Below are 21,230 nucleotides of genomic sequence, written 5' to 3'. Positions count from 1 at the left end.
GGTGGCCTCTGTGTTGCCACTGCCCAAGGCTAATGAGGTTGACCAGATCCGGACATCACGGAGTCCAAGTGTGGTGAGGCCCAATAGGGCGAGGGAATGCACTATGAGTCCGGGCTACCTAGGAAGGGCTATACATGGGCCGTTTTGGGGATGCGCAGCACGTCCTCTCGATTAGGTTGGGGTATATTGGCTACATCATACTCTTGCGTCAGGCTCAGGCTACGGGACTTGATGAGCGACCTAGGTATGTGTTCGAATAAGATGCAAAGCCACTAGATACATGCATGGCTAGCGGTCAACTATCTAGGGCGGGAGTCCCGAGGGATCACAAAGTAGAGGGTAGCAAGTGCCGGGTCGATCGAGGAGCCCGAGTTGGCATGTTGAACAACGAGGACAGCTCCATGCGAATGCGAATTCCCGATTTTGGCGCTGCTTCTGGGACGTTTCCCTGGCCTCCATGTCGTGGGGGTAGGAGATGCAAAACCGCATACAAAGTAGGAGGTAGGAGGATGCAACAGCCACTGCATGAATTCAGGCTTGGTCCCAAGGTACTATAAGCATAAGAGTGCCCAGAAACGAGGTTGGGGAGCGGACAGTGAGCCTCCGGGGTTACAACACTGGTTCGTGGGTCAGGGGGTAGGACGCTCAAAAACGCATACAAAGTAGGGGGTAGGAGGATGCAACACCTACAACACACTGGGAAATGCACGGAACTGCTCCAAACTGTACAGTCATGATCCTGTGAGCCGTGAAGGAGCGCTGGCTGGGTTTGAGACTGCTAGATGAAATACATCGCTGGCGAGACCTGTTTTGGTATGAGGGGGTAGGCGGCTCCAAATCGCACACAAATCAGGGGGTAGAAGAAATCGATGGCGATAAATCGGCCTGGACAGGAGATGAGAGGGTTGGGAAAGGCATGGATGGCTCTGGAATTTGGGCTGTTTTACCGCAAACAGGTCCGCGGTGGTAGCTTGGCAGAGACTCACGAGGGTTCAGGGTGCCTTACTGGTGGAAGGGTTTGGCGCCCCTGTAGGCTCGACTTCACCGGAGCGACACCACTGATATCCGTGTTTCACATTGGGAAATTCACGCTAGGTTCTGCTTGGTGTATTCTTCCAGTGCCTCCGAGGCCGCATGCAAAGTTTGAGAGAAGAAGATGCGTTTTGTGTAAAGTAATCTTGTTTTAGTGTCCAGGGGGTAGGAGGGCCGATTTCTCGTATAAAATAGGGGGTAGGAGCCTGGGAGCAGAACATCTCAACGAAAGATTTCTCAAACACCCCGAAACCTTACACACCGACACGAAACAGCTCATTGATAGTTTATACGGAGTTTGGAGGGATACATAATACATAGTTCTTACAGGGTGGGCATATTACTATTGAGAAAGTGCAAACTTAATGAGGCGCGACTGGAACATCGACCCCACTCTTCTCCAGGGCGCGCAATTTCCCAAAAAAACAAAACAAGTTCACCTGCTGGATCTGGTTCCAAAGACTTACCTTTTTCATCAATCGGATTCCCACCATCTTCATTGATTTCGGCGCGCGTACAGCCCAGACCAGACTCTGCACCCAGCTGCTGCCCAAGTGCCAACGAAACAATGAACGACAGAATCCTTCCGGTGAGATCGGGTACTGTGCCCATACTCTCCAGCCTCGCAGTCGAGCTGGTCGAGACCATCGACGACCCCGACCGGTCGTACGAGCACGTGTGGGACGTGATCAAGAGAATGGCGTGCGAGATGCGCGACAGGCAGTCCCTGATCCTCGTCGACAAAGAAGCCGACGCGCTCGTCCATGAAGACGAAATGGCAGATGGATCCATGTTCCAGCTGCTCCATACCATCCACCCGCGCGTCCTGCGAGCAGTGTGCATGGGCACCGTAGCGCTCGAGTTTCATGACCGCATGTCGGACCTCTGGGCCCACGTGCAGGACGAGCATGGACCCGGCGCCTACGCCGTCGGCATTGCCATCGAGGACCGGCACGGTAAGTTCCTCACCCCCAACGAGATCCGTGACCTGATCGGCGTCCTCAAAAGCTACGTCGCCGGCATCGAGGCCTGGGTAGCCAAGGCCGAGGTGGACGCGTACGGCGAAAGCCAGCTCAGCGACCAGCAAGTGAGCGATCTCGAGTTCGCCATGGAGATTGACAATGTGTACCTGAGAACCGGTACGGCCACTCCGACCCCTGAGATGCAGGCCGCCATTGCCTCCGAGGACGAGGAGGACGGCGAGCCCACCGAGACGGACACTGTTCCGGAAACAGTGGAGGAAGAGTCACAGGAGATGCACTGTCCCCGCTTCGCGAGCGGCGGGCAGCGCGGGGTGAGCAAGAACAAGTCCAAGGCCATCAAGGCCCTCATCTCCATGCTCCGGAAGTGATTGGTTCAGGTCGTGGCCGACGACGAGCCGCAGATACAGTCTCCGCTCATCGTCGGCAACAGCAACGACCTGCAGAACCGCAAGCAGGACTATCGCCCCAATGTCCGCCGCCTCCACAACGCCGCGCACATCTACAGCTTGCTCATGTCCTCCATCAAGTACATGGGCCTCGATCCGCTAGAGGTCTTTGTGCCCTTCACCAAAGCCTGGGAGGTCCACCAGATCAACCAGGGCGAGGTCCTCGGGACCATCGTGGGCAGCTCCCTGGTCCCCATGGCCGGCCTCAACGTCTACAGGCCTGGGGGCAAGCACGAGAAACGCCCGCCCACGCAGGCGGTTCTCGAGCGAACTCGCCGCGAGGTCAACCGGCGAGAGTGGTTCCTCGACAACATGCGGCAGACCTGCGCCAAAAGCGAGAAAGGTCAGCTCCGGGAAATCGACGAGAAGATCTTCTCCGTCACCAACGAGGGATTCGAGACTCGCTCGAGCGACGCAGAGCTCTCCCGCGACAGCTTCAGCGCCGCCATCTTGGAATCCGAGAAGGCGCTGAAAGAGAAGCAAACAGAGCTTCAGGAAGCCAAGACGCTCCTCGACCTCGAGAAGGCCTGGAACAAGAAGGCCAGCTCTCTGGAAGATGAGCTCTTCGGCGATGACTTTTGAGTCGGGCTACGTACCACTAGTTAGCTAGAACAGATAGTAGAGACACCATTGCCAATCCTGCAAAAAAGAACCCCTAGTAGTTTAATACATGAGTGAATCGTCAACGTATCCAAGTAGACTCCAACATGGACAGAGGCCCGGAAACCCCATCTACGACTCGGAAACTCGTTTCGTGGAACCGGAAATGCCCATGGAAGCTTTCCGCCAAGGCATAGGCCCATAGGCTGGCGGGTGCTTGGTTTCTTGGTCGATACGCAGGCAGGGGGTAGGGGGCCCGAATTTACATACAAAGTGGGGGGGTAGGAGGTAAGACCACACACAGATTGCCTAGAAACTCTCCAACCGCTCCAAAACTTGGTATACAGTCGGAAAAAGGCCATGGCAGCTCGCAAACCAATTTTGAAGCGCGTCGCTGGCCCGGAGGCTGCGTTGTCGGCAGTGCAGCACACAGGGGGTAGGAGGCTTCGATTCGCATATAAAGTAGGGGGTAGGCGGGTTGACTAGACACGGGCGCTCCAGAAACCAACGGATGGGTCTGAAAATTGGTACATCTCTTGTTTCCATCGACGACCTCATGCTCCCCAGCTTTGAAGGCCATCGGGTGCATGGACGGCGAGCTACGCGTGTCGCAACTGGTAGGGGGTAGCAGGCCGAGATTCACGTACTAAGCAGGGGGTAGGCGGATTGGCCACAAGGAGCACCTGTGAGAACCTGAGACATCTGATAGAATCGACCACTATTTGTCTCGTCACTTCTTACATTGGCCGGCAACTGGCGAATCCTTCTCAATCTAGCGCGCATATTTCCAGGCCGCTTGCCTCTACTATAGTGACGCATGGTGCCCAAACCCCTTCGACATTGAAAGTCTCAAGCATCCATCCCATGAATCAGACGGGCCATGGGTCACGATCCATCTGTACGAACCCAAGCCGACTGCGCAACTCAGTCCGGGTGAATTGGGCCCAGACAAGACAAGCCCGTTGCCGCAAACTGGAATCCTTGCTCTCTACGAGACTACTACTTCGGGTCGGTGACCAGTCTCGTCAAAGTTTGGCCATTGCAGCATTGATCGCTATGGGAAAGTGAATACCCTGATCAGTTGATCCTCTTGCCGGATGGTCCTCGCAGCAAGAGGGGTTGATTGCGTCCGATGCCGACCGCTGGTGGAGAGAATCCTCCTACCCCCTACGCTACTAAGCACCGTATCTCCGATGAACAACATCGCAAAAATGTCAAATAAAATGGATGTTGTGGCGCTCATATCTACGTCTTGCGAATTTTGCATATTTTCTGCAGGCCTGGAATGATGGGATTAGGCGCCGTACGGCTTCACGCTGCTTTCGGTTTATATCAGCACTACTGGTGGGTCCCCAACATCCCCAAATCTGAAATCGGAGATCTGATGCCCCTTGACGAGCAAGGAATGGGTCAGCAGCGTGGACAAAACTAATTGCGGATACCCGTTTCGTTTGACGCGACTTTGATGTGGTGCCATTTCGTTCCGAGACTTGAACTTTCCCAACTTTGTGCCACCAAACCACTTCCGCTTCACGCTCATCCAATTCGTACATCAAGCCTGATCGAATCGGTTTGCGCGAATCCATCATGGATCCCCAGATGAAAGATGAGCGCGAAGCCCTCATCCAAGAGGCGTGGGCCGAATTCCAAGAAATGAAGCGAAATGCGCCAAGCGCAGATGTGCTGGAACGAGTACAGGCGCTCGCAGAACAGCAAAATGAGCTCATTGCGAACTTGGCCGCTCATACCGAGGCACTGAAGCAGCGAACAGCCGACTTCAGAGCAAGCATCGCCCGGGTAATGGATCAAAGCGGCAATATACAAGCCCAAACGATCAAAGAGCATGCAAACCGCCTCGATCAGGCGCGTTTTGACCAGCTGCTCCTTGTCATTCTAGGCCGCAGTCCCGACGACTCCCTGTTGACGAGAAGCTTGTCTTCGACAAGCTCCAGCCGCTCGTTGGCGACTTGCAACGCGACTTGGGCGCAGTGGCGCCGGCTTTTAGAGTCGTCTATGTTGTTGTTCGCGACAGACAGCGTATAGTCAAAGTTGTCCCGATCATCCAGCATGTCTTCAATGCCGCCATTGAGCTCGGCAGTCTTCTCCTCCAGCTGCTGCTGAGCATCACGCAGCTGGGTTTTGACGCCGTCCAACTCGTTGGTTAGCTCGGCCACAGAGTTGTTGTTGCCCGTGGTGGGCGCGGCAGCAGGGCCGATGCGGCCAGTGCGCCTGTGGACCGGCTGCTGGGCGATCCGCTCGGCCTTGGTGTCGTTCACTCTGAAGTGAACCAGAGTGTTGGGGAACACTCCGCCGTTCTGGTCGGTCCAGTATTCCGTCATGTCGCTGACGTTCTCTTGGTGGTGCGCAACACCCAGAAGATTCTGCCTGTCGGCGGTGAAGAAACTGCCGCCCGAGGGGTCGCGCACGTTGGACATGCCGACGGTATGGCCACGGCGCATGTTGGGCTGGATGGCAGCCGTCGGCACCTGGACCGTGGTCGATACTCTGGGGGCCGGAACCAACCAGAGCACCACTGCTGCTGCTGCTGCCGCTGGGGCCAGCGGTAGTGTTGGACACATTGGTGCCCTGACCCTCCTCGTCGTCATTCTCACGCTGGCGCTTTTTGGCCGCAGAGGCAGACAGAACGAGGGCGCCGAGGACACCGCGAGGACCCTCCTTGTTGGGCTGCTTCTTGTCAGACATCGTGAAAAAAATGCGAGCAGAATCTGGGCGACTTGCGCGATTTTTTTTGGGTGTGCGATGGTGATGAAGAGAAGACGTTTGTTTGCAGTTGGGAACTTGAAGTTGGGAACTTGCAGTGATGTTGTGGTGGGGAGAAGGGATTCGCAGCTTGGCTGGCGGGAATTTTGCAAAGTCACCCAACAACAACAGGTTTGTTTTGGTAGGGCACCAAAAACAATAGCTACAGGTAAGCGGTGGGTGACTGAGGGTGCTATTGTTTTCTGAATGGGTACCTGGGCACTCCGTTTTGGCCTCTGTCCAAAAGGCGTTTGGTGAAGTCCAGCTTGATATCAGGTGTGCCTCAGGCTCAGGGCCTCAGGGCCTCAGGGCCCCAGGGCAATTCTACACTACAGTTGCACCCGTGGCACATGGCCAATTTGCCAGGCATCGGTTATCGCTATGGCACTCATTGTAAGGACCTGGTATTTGCCCATGAATCTCACCCCACTTGCATGGCACATATGGTGGCCACCTTGTCTACCATCATCAGCTTCACGGCAACACCACCCATGCGGCGCTCCTGATTCACACAAAACTTCTATTGTGGATGGTGAATTTGGCGGCCCCATGCCAACCCAGATCTCCTTCCCCTCAGACCAACGTGATATGTTTGCCAGATGTCTTCAGAACTCGATGCCCAATTGATGTCACCGAGTGAACGGCGGTTGTCTCATCCTTGATGCTTGTCTGCTTGTATGTTACCCACTCCAGGCTGCACTTGATGTTGGGCTTGGATGAGGACTGGGGCAAAGTCGTTGTAGGCAGGTCTTCGTAGCCCAGTTAGGCCCTAGACAATATAACTACATCGTGTACCAGGCCAATCTCACGCCAAACTGATGTCATGGAAGCGGGGGACGATCACCACGAGGGAAATCTCAGGGTATATATTTTTCAACCTCTTAAGTTCAGATAAACATGCAGGCAACTTGCCTACGGTTAAGATAGGTATGTAGTATATAGATAGCTGGTGGTGCATTACTATTAGGGGCTTGCCGTTGGTGATAAGCCTACATTCATCATCATGCCGTCCACGGGTTTTCCGGTGATCCGTATCGTCTGGTGAATGTTAGCCTCTCTGCTCGGCTTGAATAATGGGAGAACTGCTGGCCCATGCGCCTAGGACCAACTTACGCTGTATAGTTTCGATTGGACCTTGTAATACCGAGCCTTGTCATCCAAGACCGGCCGGCCGCTACCGTCCAACTCCAGCGCCCCGAGGCCGACCTTGGTGAAGCCGTACCGACCGGCCACGAAAGCGAGGATCACCCGCGCCTCGATGTTGGCCAGCTCCTGCCCGATGCAGTTCCGGGGCCCGCGCTCAAAGGCCCGCCAAGCACTGACAGGAGGAGTGGAACCGGTCCCGCTCCCGTCGCTGCCACTGTCGCTGTCACCATCGGGCGACTGCCGCTCCTTCTGCAGCCAGCGCTCCGGTACGAAATCATCGGCCGTCTCGCCGTACACGGCGCGGTCGCGCTGGATCAGGTAGTGGTTCAGGTAGACCCACGTCCCGTCCAGGTTGTACTCGTCGCCCTGCGACGTGGAGACCACCAACCCCGCCCCCGGCGCCACCGCGCGCACCGAGCCGGCGGGCGGGTACAGCCGGAGGACTTCCTTGATGACCGCGCCGATGTAGGTCAGGCGCCGGACAATGTCGTCGCCGCCGGGCTCGAGCAGCTTGCGGCGGACCACGGCCGGATTGCTGACGCCGCCGTCTTCGTGGCCGAATAGGGCGTCTAGCTCTTCGTAGACCCGCTTTAGGGCGTGGGGGGTCCGGGATAGCTCGTACAAGGCCCAGACGATGGTTGTGCTCGTCGTGTCGTGGCCCGCGAAGAGGAAGGTTTTGAGCTGGTCGCACGTCTCTTCGACGATTTCCGGCGTGAGCGTTTCGACTTCCTGCAGGCTCAGGGCGAGGACCGAGCGGGATTTGTTAGGCGGCGGCGGCTGGCCCCCGGAAGCGGACCGCTTCTTTGCCTCGAAATTGCGCCGCACGATGTCGCCCAGCAGCTGCGAGTTGCGCTCCCCGAGAGCACGCCGCTTGGAGTGGACGAAGGGGGTCATCCAGCCAGGGGGGTGGAGTTTACTGTCGGCGAACGCTGCGGGAGATGGAGTCTTAGAAGCGATGCACTAACGATGGACAAAACATAGGCGGTCGGCGGTATACTTACTCTTAAGCAGCGCCCTGAAGTTGCGAACCAGCTCGCCCTGACGCGACGGATCTAGGTGCTGGGCCTCCATGTCTTCGCCCATGGTCACCGCGCCAATGACGTCGAACGTGAGGTTCGTGGCGATTTCGTCCAGGGAGAATGTCTCCCCCGTCCGTACGTAGTTGTCCAGGGTATCCACAAACGGGGCCGCTTTGTCCACGAGGACGGGCAGGAGCGTCATCAGGTGTTTCGGCGCAAAGCCGGGGTTGAATCTCCGGCGCACGGCTTTCCACTCCTCATTCTGGTCAGTAAAGTTAGCAACCCACCTGGAAGAAACACTCGACTACCCGAGAGCTGCAAAGAAAGACCATTGACTCGTACTTGCTTGAACAGGATGGACTTTGACCCTATCAAGGTCACGATCCGGTCCACGGAGCGTGATTTCGGTACGCTGTAAGGAAACCTGTTCGACGGTTTTGTAATCTGGCCATGACGACAATCGGCATATTAGCTATCCGTACAGTGGCGGGGAATGCAAGGCTGTGCAATTCGCTCACCTGCTCGGCCACCTCGTGGCTCCTGATGATGGCCAACGTGGGAAAGATGGGCCAGTTGTCGACGATCATCAGCGGCGGGTCCCCCAGCGCCCGGTTCATCTCGGAGAAGATGATATCTGTTTGCGGATTTTATGCCTCATTAATCAGCGGTATTCTTATCTGCCCCTGTCGCGGTTTGGGTGTACTGACCTGGGTGGCGATCCGCAACGCCTCGCTTCATGAACTCGTCAAACACCCGCAGGTGGCCCCAGAACAAGGACGATGGATGCTGCGGGAGGTGGGCCAAGGCTACGAAGCGCTTGTGATACAGCTTCCGGTATAGATATGTGCCGAGGAGTACCAGCGCCGCGACGGCGAGCGCCTGCACCGGACGTGCTACGATGCCGTCCATGACTGCTGGCGGGTGAGAGAAGCTGTGAGAAGGGAAGCTGATTTGGGTTGAAAAAAAAAGTGAAATTTTAATTTAAGCTGACTGTCCTTCTCGGCAGACAGCCGGAAGGATTGTCTATATATAGAAGGAGGTGCGGCGGGTAGTGCCTCGGCACATCTTGGGTATGCGGTTGGGTGCATTTGGGGGTGTCGCAGGGGTTGCAGAATAAGCGCTAGGAGGGAACGAGAAGGCAGCTCCACCGTCCGCGCATATGCACCCGGCTTACGTCACAGCAAACACGCCGCACTTGGCGTCAGGGTTGGATGTCAATACGTTTCATTGTTGATAAGTGTATTTTCATGTCTCTAGCGGGGTAACGTAAGGCATACGCCGTAAGGGGCGCGGATAGATGAGGTAATCTAATTTCAGGACCGGTCCTTGGACTTCTTTTTGCCCGGCCAGCGCACATGCAGCTTCTGGAGCAATTTATCCCGCCGGCGTAACTTCCCCGGAGTCTTGCCACCGTCCTCTTCCCTGAAGTCTGACGCCGTTGAACGCGACTCCGTTTCCCCGAGCACGGTCGCCCCTGAGCTTGAGCAAGACGGTGTAATTGTGTCTTCTGGCAGTTCCGGGTCATACATCAAGTCCGCCTCTTCCGCTGACCTCCGCACTGGCTCAGCTGGATTCAAATAAGGAGTTCTGTACACCCGCTCATTGTGCTCGAAAACAGAAGCCTTTTCCGAGCTTGAGCAAGTTCTAATCGTGTCTTCTGGTGTTTCCGAGTCGTCCACCAACTCCGCCTCCTCTTCCGGCGTCGAAACCACCACCACCAACGGCTCCGGTGGATCGGCGTCCGCATCGGCATCTTCCTGCGCCTCTTGTTCGGCTGTAGAAGGCTCTCCCGAACGCAGAAAAGATGCAATCGTGCCTTCCGGTATGCCCGAGTCATCTACCACGTCTGTTGCCTCTCCCTCCGAAACCCTCACCGTCTCGGCTGGATTAGCAGCAGGGGCATCCTCTTCTTCTTCTTGCTCGGCAGCGGGTGTTTCCCCAGCGCTTTCGTATGATATAGTCGTGTCGTCGGACCCACCCGAATCTACCATGGCATCTAGAACTTTCAGTACCACGGCCGGCCTGGCTGGATTAGAAAAAGCAGTATCGTCCTCCCGCTCCTCTATCACGGGAACGGGAACTTCCTCCGAGCCTGCGCAAGGTGTAATCGTGTTTTCTGGCTGTTTCGGGTCCTCCACGGCGTCCGCCTCTTCTGCCGACCTCTCTGCCGATTCGGATGGCTTAGCAGCATCGATATCCTCCAGCCCTTCTACCTCGGCAGCGGGTATTCCCTCCGAGCTTGCGCAAGATGCAGCCGTGTCGTCGGAGCCATCCGGGTCACCCATCAAGCCTATTACTTCCGGCAACACCGCCGGTTCGGCCGGAGCAAAAAAGCCCGTATCCTCCTGGTCCACTTGTTCGATCACACCATGCCCCTCAGACTCGACGTCGCTATGGTCTTCGCAGCTAGGCGCGACCTCGAAGGCCGTGCTGGCCGTTTCCCGGGATTCCTCCTCCGAATGGTCACAGGTTGTGACCGTTTCGTCTGCGCACTCCGGATTGGTCACCGCGCTGGCCGCCTCTACCGGAGAGGTCTCTGGTTGCTCGGTTCTTGAAGAAGTAGAAGTTGCAGAATGGTCATCCGTCTGCTCTTCCTCCTCGGGCAACTCTTGTCTTGCGAGGTCGCCGCTCGGCCCAAAGTTGCTGACCGCGTCCTCGAAAGACGTCTTGACTGTTTCCGGAGATTCCTCAGAATTGGCGCATGGTGCGACATTTTCGGTTACTTGCTCCGGATCAACCGCCGGCTGCTCGCTGTTTGCCGTGGTGGTAGAGCGGGCCTCATCATCACTCGTTTCCGCCTCCACAGCCGAACCGGCTTCCTCGGTTTGGCAACCAGTGTGCTTGGCATTATTACTGGGTGCCACAGCCTGGGTAATGGTCTTGACCGCGTCCCGAGTTTCCTCCCGCATCATCCGCATCATCTCCTGGCCTTCCTGTCGCAAGGCCTTGATCTCGCGGCTCTGCGCGGCCAAAGTGTTCCGCCACTCGCTCGTCGTCTCCTCGAGGGCCATCATCAAGGACTCGACCTGGGCCTCCTGGGCCGCCTGCCGGCGGTTTTGCTTGCCGATCTCGATCCGCAGCTCGTCGAACGCGAGCCGATTGTGGTTCTGAGACTCGATGGCCTGTTGCAGCTGCGGGGACTCTTTGGGCGGCTTGGACAGCTCTTTCCGGAGCATCTCCTGGAGGTCGGCGCGGTTGCTCTTCAGGGCGTCGGTGACGTCCTGCTGGTAGACGGTTTGCTTAGGCTGCTTGGCCAGCTCTTTGCGCAGCTCGTCGATGGCGTGGCGGTTCTGCTTCTCGGCGTTCTCTCGCGTCTCGGCGAAGAAGTCGGCGAAGATCTTCCGGATCTGGCCGAGAGAATCTTGCTGGATCGCTTTCTTGGCTCGGTCCTCCTCTTCCTTGATGAACGTTTCCTCCGCTTTCTGGAACCCTTCAGCAACAGGCGGGGGGCTGGTGGGCGATGGATGCTGCTTGGCTCCGTATGATGGACTGGGACAGTAGATCCTGCTCCATCTGCCACAGGGGAAAGACCTCGTAGCCTTGCCCGAGAGGCGAAGAGGCCGGACGCGCGAAGTGGAGCTTCTTGGTCACTTCGATGGTTTTGGCGGCCAGTATATCTGCAAACTCGTTGCCTTCGGCTCCGACGTGGCCTTTGACCCAGTGCACCTCGAGTTTCAGCCGGCCGTTGTGCACATCGCTGTGGAGGTCCCGCCAGATTTTCATCAGGTGCAGCATGTGCGGGTTCTTCTTCTGCTTGTCCTCCCGGACCGTGCAAGTCGCGACTTGCTCCAGGTCCGACATGGCGCTCGTGGAATCGGTGAAGAGGTACACGCGCAGCGGCTCCTCGTTGTTGTGAAGCGTACTTGCGAAGAACACCTTGGCCTCGTGCTGCACGATCTCCAGCGCGGCCATCAGGGCGATGGTCTCGAATTTGTTGTTGTGGGTGAGGCGGAGGACGCCGTACGAGTCCTTGGCCCACGCCGGCTCCGTCTTGGCGCTCATGTCGTAGAACCGTCGGTATACCACGGCCGCGGAGGCCGTGCGGGTCACGGGGCAGTGGCTTCCATCGGAGAACAGCACAAGACGCCTGCCAAAGACGGGATTGCCTCTCGCCCGGCAGCATTCGTTGGCGAAGACGCGGGTATCGTAAATCGTGTCCCGGGTCACGAACCTGGGGTTCAAGAAGTTGTGGCATGCCTCGGCGGCCACCAACTCCCGGACCCTTTGTGATCCAAGTTCTTGCTGTCTTCTGCCTTGCGGTGGCTGCTGCTGCTGCTGCTGCTGGGGCTCCATGGTAAATGTCGTGGGGTCCTCGGGGGGCGCTGTGGCCAGGTTGAGGAGTAACGGCCGGTGTTGCTCCAAGGATTCCTCCCGTGGGAGAACCAGGTCCGGTCACAGTTTGGGGAACAGGTTCGGTTGCAGCTCGAGACACCTGTGCCGCACCCATGTCCGGGACAAGGCTCCTGATGTCGGCCTGGACGTCACTGAATGATCTGGACCGAGCTGGAGGAGATATCATGGGGACCACGGCTGTCGACGTACTGGTTTGCACTGTGCTGTCTTCCAGTACGGTGGCGGCCGGAGCGGCATCGGCTTGAATGGCGAGGCCGGCAAGCCGACTGCAGTTGGTGGTCGAGGTGGCAGAGGAAATGGCGTCCTGGCGGCCGGTGCTGCAACAATGGTGCGTACATTGTTCTCGTTGCCCTGCTCTTTGGTCTCCTTGGCGGTATTGTTGAGAGGCGGATTGTCCAACGCCCATTGGGCGCGAGGAACCGCCCACGCCGGCCGCGGGATACCGGACAAGATGCCAATCGAGTTGTTGCAGATTGATGGTTTGTCAAAGAGGTTTTGCAACGAGGCCATCAGGCCGCAGTACTGTCCCAGCATATGCACGGAGATCTGCGTTGGTCGGGTACGACCAACGATGAGGTGAAGCTGTTCACATTAGTTGACATGGATGACCGAATTTTTCAAAGGCAGATGTTAGTTTTTCCATGTTAAGTACGTCAACAAGCTGGAGTTCAGTGGTCAACGGAGATAGATCTAAGGGAGCTTCTGGGTTGCCCAGAAGTCTATTTCGAAGTTTGGATCGGAGATATTGTAATTACAGTCAGGTAATTGGTGGTGGAAGGCCTTTTCTGGTCCGCGACACAGTACCAGTTGGCGGCGGACATTGGTACAGTGAAAACAGACATATCTGCCTGCGCGTGTACGTCATTTTATGTGAGTGAGTGTATAACTGGCGGTAAAGGGTCGGCTCGATGAACAGGAGGCTCCTGCGCTGCGTTGGTGTCTCCAGCTTCGTCGTCAACTCCACGATAGAGCCAATAACTTGCCTCCACGCGCCGGTGGGTGCGCGCCGTTCCTCCGCACGGCACCACGTACGCATAACTGACACGAGAAGGAGGATGTGCTGTGTGCCTAGCTTTTTTTTTCTTCAGTTTTTTCACGCGAGTGGCAGAGTGGAAGCAATCTGTGGAAGAGTTCCATTGGAATTATGAGAGGCAAGTAACGAGGCGGACGGGCGGTTCAGGCCCCGCCGCGAATTTTTTGGTTCATTAGGTCTGGGGTCGTCCCAGGCTGGGAGTCCCCAACCCAGCCACCTGGCCATGGCCGATTCGCGGGGCCTGCTTCGACTGAGTTGCTCGGTTGCAGTGGTTGCTCCCCCATATCCAGAATTATCCACCCACTAAAGCAGAGCAAACTCCCACCCGCCCACGTCTCTCTCATCATCAGTCTCTCTGCCAAAAGTCTGCCGATCCATCAAGCTACCAATCAGCCAACCCTACCTACCCACCCACACCCACACACGATTCTCACCAGCACACCCCAGCATTGTAAACACCGATTACCGAGTTCTCCTCCAACAAATACGAACCATCGCCTGGTTAGCTCAATCGGTAGAGCGTGAGACTCTTACTTGATTCTCTGCTTACCCAGGAGTCGAAAGAGACAATCTCAAGGCTGCGGGTTCGACCCCCGCATCGGGCTCAATTCCTGATGCATCTGATTCAATCAGATATCCTTCCTTTTTTGCACTTTTTCGACATGTCGGGGTCTTCATGCAAACCTGGCTTCGCCTGATCGATCCGACTGTTAGATTTTGTATTCTCCTTCCGAATTTTTGTTTACATCGACTGCGATACACTTTTCATCATATCGTGCGACATGTCTCCGCATTCCAAGCCCATTGTGGCGCCGAAGTTTTACAGACTGCAGAAACACAAGACGTCGACCCCACCTTACCAAGTACGCATGTTCTGTCCGCTGGACTGCCCCTCCCATGACGCTGATTTGGGCTTGGAGGCCAAGATGTAATCGGGTGCAACAGCTGGAACCCATGACTGCCAACACAAACGCACGAAGTCCAGTTTAGCAATGAAACCGTGCACATCGTCTGAAGATTCGTCCCATCGTTCGTTTGAGTTGAACGGTTCGTCTGCACTCGGAGAAGAAAACGGCAGAGGATCGTCGTGATTGGATTGGCCGTCGAGTAAGCTTATCTTATCAGCGGAGGTCCCTCGCTATCAGTGTAAGCTTATCTCCCCGACTGCCGAACACCACCCTCTCTTGGACATGTCGACGACGCCTTTCCGACCCAATCATGTCTACTCCAGGCATAGGCATGGTGCAGTCCTCAAGTGAGTGCGGCATATGAGCTTTTTCCCAATTCAGTTCAGATCACAGCCTCAGAACCCACACACCCTCACCAACGTCCTGTGTGATGTGCCGACTTTGGCACACCGGCAGATCTCATGCCAGGCCCCAGATCTCGGCAAGGATGTACCGAGTGTAGAAGGCGCCGGCGGAAGTGCGACGAGCAGAGGCCCATCTGCGGGCAGTGTTCCACCTTCGGCCGTTCCTGCATCTACGCCCTCAAGGTGGTCTGGACGGATGGCCTGCGATCCAATAAGACCAAGCAAGAGGGCCAAGCCATACCAGCAGCGTTCGGCACCAAAGACGAAGGTATGTCATGTGCCCCATGAATTTCCACTCACATGCATCAAGACTGATCACCCAACCGCAGGGGTAGACAAGAACAGCGTCTCGAACGATACTGGCTCGATCTCAGCAGTATCGGTAGCCGTGTCTCGGTACCTGCCAGATGGGGTGCCAGTCTCTCCGAAATACCATCGTCTGCTGAACTACTTCTCCAATGATGTCCTGGCATCTCTATCCTGCCACCCGTCAGTGCATCAGGATCTCTGCCGGGGACTCATCCCAGCTACGCTTCATTCGCCCCAACTGCTCTCAGCATGTCTCGCCTTGTCTGCCGCTGGTATATTGTCGAGAGGGCTGTCCGAGGTAGATGGCGTTGCCATCTCACGCATCCTCGGCCATCTGCAGACTTCTGGTCTTTCCTTGTTGCGGACAGCCCTTGAAGCTGGGCAGATGAACGAAACCATCCTTGCGACATGCCTGATTTGGTGCCTGACTGACGTCTTCACCTCCCGCCAGGGTGCGTCTTCCTCTTGGCGCATTCACCTGCAGGGGATCAAGGCCATCCTGGACAGCAATCAGACCCACCGGTACTTTGCCACGAGTTCGGGAGCCGCCCAGTCTGCCATGCGGCATCTGTATCTCTTATATCTGTCACTGCAGACACTGCCCCACGTCCCAGCCGTTGCAGTTACCGAGCTGTCGGCCAGATATGACGACGTATCCCTCGAAACGGCTGACGCACTGGACGAACCGACCCTCGGCCCCAAGATTGACGGCTTCTTGGGGTACAGCGAAGAGCTGCTCCACATCATTCAAAATGTGAACCGGCTCGCTCGCTTGGATGCTGATACTGCCGGCAGCGCCCAGCCTGAAGCAGATATACTTCTGGGAAGGCTAAACGCCATGATCAACCGGGACTCGGTGGCTCCGCCTGGTGTGGCAATCTACCCGGTCCTTTCCCCGGAGTCCAACCGAGAGTTCGAACTCTGCCACCGGACTTTCCAAAAGGCCACCTTGATACATGTGCACAGACGACTCTATCACATGCCCTCAAACTCGCGTCCGATACAAGCCGCTGTCGCCGCCATCGGCAGAATGGTCACAAACATGGCGCAGGGGCAGCCGTGTCATACGTGGGTTGCAATGGCCATGCCGCTCTTCACTATCGGATGCGAGGCCTTCACCGACGACCAGCAGAGCTTTGTCCTCGACAAGATCCACAAGCTATATCTGTGTATTGGATCCTACCACGTGGGAATCATCCGGCAAGCGCTGAAGGACATCTGGCGTATACGTAGGGAGTCGGGTGATTTTGATGGTCACATGTGTGCTGCGAAGCTGCTCGGTAAGTCTATCGCTGAAGGAGATTTACTTCATTAATTGTTGCTAATTTCGTTATCTTTGTAGAAGGACTTCAGTATAACATCATTCTCTTCTGATGTGTTGGTTTCTTGGCCCAACAGGCTCGGTGCTTCCATAGGGTTGGTGCTTCCAGGGGGAACACAACGCCTCTTACAGCTCATCGTCATTCTCTTCCATCATCTTGCTGAGAGGTCCCTTCTTCACCATGATGCTCATGACCTCATACAGGGCATCCGCGGCCGCCATAGTGGTGTGCTCGGCATTGGTATCATAAGCAGGCTGTTGCGTGGTGTCAGTATAAGCCTTGACCAATGATATCACCTGGAGTGGACGTGGAACTTACCGCAACCTCAACAATGTCAGCGCCAATCAAGTTGATGTTCTCCAGTCCCCGAAGGATGGTTCGCAGCTCCCGCGTCGACCAGCCGCCGGTCTCGGGCGTGCCGGTCGCGGGGGCGAAGGCCGGGTCCAGGGTATCGATGTCGATGGACAGGTAGACGGGCTGCTTGGTGCCGACGCGATCGACGATGCGCTTGATGATTCCGTCGGTGCCGATCTTGTCGACCTCGCGCGCCTCGACGATCTCGAAGCCGCAGTAGCCGTCGTTCTCGTAGTCGCTGGGTCCACTCAGCGTCGTGCGGATGCCGGCGTGGATGTTGGTGTCGTTGGCCAGCAGGCCCTCCTGGGCGGCGTGGTAAAAGTAGGTGCCGTGGTTGATGGAGGCGGTCTCGGAGGGGGAGCCGCCAAACACCTTGGGCTTCCAGGTGTCGAGGTGGCTGTCGAAGTGGATCACGGAGACGGGGCCGTAGGCGCGGTTGATGGAGCGCAGGAGCGGGAGGGTGATGGTGTGGTCGCCGCCGAGGGTGATGACGCGGGGCAGGGTCTTGCCCTTCTTGGCCGGGCCGCGCTTGGTGGCGTCGGTGGCGGGGGTGCGGGAGAGGATGTTGAAGTGGCCTTCTTCTATTTGTTTAAGGGCCCAGGCGTTGTCATAACTGAGATACATGTCAGTCCTGCTTCTTAAGTATCTGCCCATGAGATGCTTACGAAGTGACAGGAATATCGCCGCAGTCCAGGACGGTTGCCCAGCTGTTGAACGGGTTTGTTTCCAGTGGGACATTGTAGCCTCCGTACAGGTTCAACCGTCGAGACCCTTGACGAATGCCATTGGGTCCGAAGCGAGCGCCGGGCCGGTAAGAGGTGCCGGTGTCAAAAGGGGCACCTGGTTTTGTTAACAACCATCGTTTTGGAAGCTCTGGCAAGGTCTCTTACCGATGAAAGCGATATCATATTCGACATTATTCTGGCCCAAGCAAGGGTAGTACGGCAATCGCCCAAAGGTCGAGATGCCGGAGAAGACCGAGTCGGCCTGAGTTGTTGTCGCTGTTAACACTGGAAGACGTCAAGTCGATCGAGGGCATTCGTACCTGTTTGCCACCATCTCCTGGCAGGTTGTTGTACCACAGACCCTTGTGAGGTCCTGATATGGGCTTCTGGTCATGGGAGCCATGGGCCGAAGCAACGGCGGCCAGGCCGAGAGCGAGGAGGGTTGAGTGCATCATGATTTCGGGATATGATTCTTGATGATGATAATCTCAAGGCCTTGACATCATTGGGATGGGAGGAGATGCGGCTTGATATACATGTGCTTTATCTTTGCTTTCAACTGATCATGAAGAAAGCCAAATAATTTGTGCGATGCCGGAGAATCAGCGGGAGTTGCCAATGCGTATCATCGTCATTGTTACCATAGACCATCACCGCTACCTGCAAAGTAACCCCAATGGATCATCGTCGCTTTGAGGTTATTCTCGTATCAACATATCTACCATCTGGGTTTCTATGCTCATAGGCGCGTAATTGACCATATCCAGTTAGTGCCGTGGATCGAGAAAGCCGCCCGCCGTTGAACTCTCGTCACCACCCGCAACACTAGAACACTCTTCCCCCGCAGATCCCGATCCCAGGTCCACCGAAAAACCGTTATCGTGGCTAAATAACCAGAACCAGTAAGGTGGCATATGCAATGTACGGCCAGATGTCAGTCGAGCTGTGGACGCCTCCCCGCATGGATGCGAGGGGTGGGATATTTTGTTTGCAGCGCCGGAGGCTGATTCGTGTCGCGCGCATGGCGAGATGCGCTCGATGCTGCCGGGGAGTGCCTAAACTTCCGAATTTGTCTAGCCTCTCGCTGCCGGGGACGTTAGTGGCTCTCGGCGGGACACCATCGAAGGTTCGTTTCGTTGGTGCATGCAGAGGTCGTATATCACTCAAGTGTGTGATCGATGGGGTTTATCGGATTCTCGAGATGCAAACTGCATGACGTGGGAATCGTTACCGAGACAAATTTGTCATGAACGGGTTGACAGGAGATACGTCCAGTTGCGCATCGCTTACGGTATCCGATCTTGCTGAACAGCAGATGTTGGGCAGGAACGAGCCCGACTATTCTATTCGGGTATGCTACTTTTACTGAGATCTCTTCTGGTTCATCACGCCATAACCTAGGACACAGACGGCCACCGTCACTTCCTCCTAGAGACTTCAAACTCGCCAGCCAACATGACAACCTCAACCACGATAAGCTGGCCTCCGGACCCTGAGCGCCATGCCGACGAGGCCTCACCCTTGCTTGCCCGAGCTCCATCTGAGCCGACCGATCAAGCCCGGCGGTCCGAGTATGTGAAATGGCTCCAGGAGATGTGGTTTCTCACCAAAGCCGCCGTCCCCGTCATCCTGGCCTACATGCTCCAGAACAGCCTCCAGACCGTCTCGGTCCTGGTCGCCGGCCGCCTCTCGCCCGAGGCCCTGTCCGTCGCGGCCTTCTCCTACATGTTCGCCATGGCGACGGCGTGGCTCATCGCGCTCGGCGGCACCAGCGCCCTCGACACGCTCGCGTCGTCCAGCTTCACGCGCAGCAAGGACAAGACCAGCTTGGGGGTGCTGCTGCAGCGCGGGGTTTTGGTGTTGACGGGCTTTTATGCGGTCGTGGTGGTGTTTTGGTGTTTTGCGGAGCCCTTGTTCCGCGCGCTGGGGCAGCCGGAGTCGATCTGTGTGGGCAGTGCGCGGTTTCTGAAGTTGCTGATTCCGGGCGGGTTGGGGTATATCTGGTTCGAGTGCATGAAGAAGTATCTCCAAGGTATGTAGCCTCCTCTCGAACACAAGGAGAGACTAGAGACACGGGCGTCAACTAACTCCAATCGTCACCACAGCCCAGGCCATCTACCACCCCGGCACGTACGCCCTCGTGATTACCTCGCCCCTCAACGCCTTCATCAACTGGTTCCTCATCTACAAGTTCAATATGGGCCTCGACGGCGCCCCCATCGCGACAGGCATCTCCTACTGGCTCTCCTTCCTCTACCTCGTCCTCTACACCCGCCTCGTCCAAGGCAGTGCATGCTGGGGCGGCCTCGACCTGCGAAGAGCCGCGACCAACGTGTCGCCGTTCGCGAAACTCGCCCTCTTGGGCGTGGTCCACGTCGGCACCGAGTGGTGGGCCTTTGAGATCGTGGCCCTGGCCGCGGGCCGGCTGGGCAACCTCCCGCTCGCGGCCCAGTCCGTCGTCATGACGGCCGACCAGATCATCAACACGATCCCGTTCGGCCTCGGCGTGGCCGAGTCCTCGCGCCTGGGCAACCTGCTGGGCGCCGAGGACGCGCGCGGGGCTCGGCGCTCGGCGCACGCGGCGGCGGTGCTGTCGGTGCTGTTTGGGTCCGGGATCCTGGCGGTGCTGATGGGGACGCGGAACGTGGTCGGGGGGCTGTTCAATGACGACCCGCGCGTGATGGCACTGGTGGCCGACGTGATTCCGTACGTGGCGCTGTTCCAGATCGCGGATGGGCTCAACGGGAGCTGCGGTGGTGCGTTGAGGGGGATGGGACGGCAGTGGGTCGGGGCGCTTGTCAACTGTGTTAGCTATTACGGCGGCGCGTTGCCGGGCGGCATCTATCTTGCGTTCAATGGGGGTTGGGGGCTCGCGGGGCTGTGGATGGGGCAGCTCGTGGCGCTGAGTCTGGTCGGGGTGCTGGAGTGGGTGATTGTGGGTATGAGTAACTGGGACAAAGAGGTTAGGAAGGCCGTAGACCGACTAGACCACGACGAGACCGAAGTGGTGGATGGTGAGGACGAGTGCTGAGGTGAAGGTCACTATACTACAAGAGCGAGAATCACCAGATTGACCGCATTAGATGCTAGGTATACGAATGTATAGTTGTATGTACGAGTATCGTATAAACTGGAAATCTAGATTCATGAGCACCTCAACCAGCTATAGCATCAACAGCTTCGTCTCTGTGAAACCATACCCCGATCCCTTGTTCCATAGATACCCGAGAACGGGGATTGGACCTGATGTGAAAATAAACTTTCCCTTCCTTGAGCCGGGATGGCCTGTATGACGGTTTTTCGAAGGTCGATAAGGACGAGAGCCGGCTTGGCGGAAATGTTGTTTATCGTCTTGATCGTGGAGCACGAAGTGTATGATGCACACGATGCGATGCGCGATGTGACATGGATGGTTTCCGCCCGCATCAGAGTCCTTCGATAGATAACGATGACGTTGCATGGCGCTGGTTGGCGCTGGTTGGCTTCTGGGCAAAAGATAACGGGCGAAAGATAAGGGTGCGTAAATTACCCCTTTGGGAATCGACCCACGACAAGGGAGCGCGTGGGGTTCGACGTTCCGGGGAAAGGGGCGGGATCGGTGCGGTCCAGCTTCCGTTATCTCTTACCACAACAGGGTCACTGATAAGACTCGCCTTGCATGGCCGGAGATTTCCATGCAAGATGCTGGAACAGGTATCACGTCACACAATCCGCGTGTGTAATGAACATTGGGAAACATTTTATATGGCGCATCCAAGGTATCGGCGATATTGTATCATACGCGTGTTGACCATGAGACAATTTTCCTTTAGCGGACCAGGTAAATAGGTCCTATA

At 56.6% G+C, this 21,230-nt stretch overlaps 7 protein-coding genes across 7 annotated transcripts; 4 read left to right on the top strand and 3 right to left on the bottom strand.

Annotated features, from left to right (window-relative positions):
- Window positions 1-1,600: 1,600 nt before the first annotated feature.
- PG986_013068 (uncharacterized protein) lies at window positions 1,601-3,043 on the top strand (the record flags this gene model as incomplete). Its single annotated transcript, XM_066849290.1, has 2 exons — window positions 1,601-2,326; window positions 2,393-3,043. The coding sequence occupies 2 exons, from the start codon at window positions 1,601-1,603 to the stop codon at window positions 3,041-3,043; spliced, it is 1,377 nt and encodes a 458-aa protein (XP_066695986.1).
- Window positions 3,044-4,648: 1,605 nt separating this feature from the next.
- On the top strand, window positions 4,649-5,226 carry PG986_013067 (uncharacterized protein; the record flags this gene model as incomplete). Its single annotated transcript, XM_066849289.1, has 2 exons — window positions 4,649-4,858; window positions 4,966-5,226. The coding sequence occupies 2 exons, from the start codon at window positions 4,649-4,651 to the stop codon at window positions 5,224-5,226; spliced, it is 471 nt and encodes a 156-aa protein (XP_066695985.1).
- A 1,558-nt stretch (window positions 5,227-6,784) lies between these two features.
- On the bottom strand, window positions 6,785-8,895 carry PG986_013066 (uncharacterized protein; the record flags this gene model as incomplete). The annotated part of the gene is made up of 5 exons (XM_066849288.1): window positions 6,785-6,859; window positions 6,935-7,896; window positions 7,969-8,248; window positions 8,505-8,620; window positions 8,694-8,895. The coding sequence occupies 5 exons, from the start codon at window positions 8,893-8,895 to the stop codon at window positions 6,785-6,787; spliced, it is 1,635 nt and encodes a 544-aa protein (XP_066695984.1).
- A 404-nt stretch (window positions 8,896-9,299) lies between these two features.
- PG986_013065 (uncharacterized protein) lies at window positions 9,300-12,873 on the bottom strand (the record flags this gene model as incomplete). The annotated part of the gene is made up of 3 exons (XM_066849287.1): window positions 9,300-11,436; window positions 11,483-12,354; window positions 12,529-12,873. 3 exons carry the CDS (start codon window positions 12,871-12,873, stop codon window positions 9,300-9,302), a joined length of 3,354 nt encoding a protein of 1,117 aa, XP_066695983.1.
- A 1,717-nt stretch (window positions 12,874-14,590) lies between these two features.
- PG986_013064 (uncharacterized protein) lies at window positions 14,591-16,308 on the top strand (the record flags this gene model as incomplete). Its single annotated transcript, XM_066849286.1, has 3 exons — window positions 14,591-14,627; window positions 14,737-14,952; window positions 15,014-16,308. 3 exons carry the CDS (start codon window positions 14,591-14,593, stop codon window positions 16,306-16,308), a joined length of 1,548 nt encoding a protein of 515 aa, XP_066695982.1.
- Window positions 16,309-16,440: 132 nt separating this feature from the next.
- Window positions 16,441-17,849, bottom strand: PG986_013063 (uncharacterized protein; the record flags this gene model as incomplete). Its single annotated transcript, XM_066849285.1, has 5 exons — window positions 16,441-16,569; window positions 16,634-17,282; window positions 17,335-17,509; window positions 17,560-17,656; window positions 17,715-17,849. 5 exons carry the CDS (start codon window positions 17,847-17,849, stop codon window positions 16,441-16,443), a joined length of 1,185 nt encoding a protein of 394 aa, XP_066695981.1.
- A 1,000-nt stretch (window positions 17,850-18,849) lies between these two features.
- Window positions 18,850-20,425, top strand: PG986_013062 (transporter; the record flags this gene model as incomplete). Its single annotated transcript, XM_066849284.1, has 2 exons — window positions 18,850-19,426; window positions 19,500-20,425. 2 exons carry the CDS (start codon window positions 18,850-18,852, stop codon window positions 20,423-20,425), a joined length of 1,503 nt encoding a protein of 500 aa, XP_066695980.1.
- Between the last annotated feature and the right edge of the window lie 805 nt (window positions 20,426-21,230).

This window comes from Apiospora aurea (assembly GCF_038362705.1).
Source record: "Apiospora aurea strain CBS 24483 chromosome Unknown utg000008l_segment0_segment0, whole genome shotgun sequence".
In the NCBI taxonomy this organism is placed as follows: Eukaryota; Fungi; Ascomycota; class Sordariomycetes; order Amphisphaeriales; family Apiosporaceae; genus Apiospora; species Apiospora aurea.
This window is presented reverse-complemented; position numbering and strand designations above follow the sequence as displayed.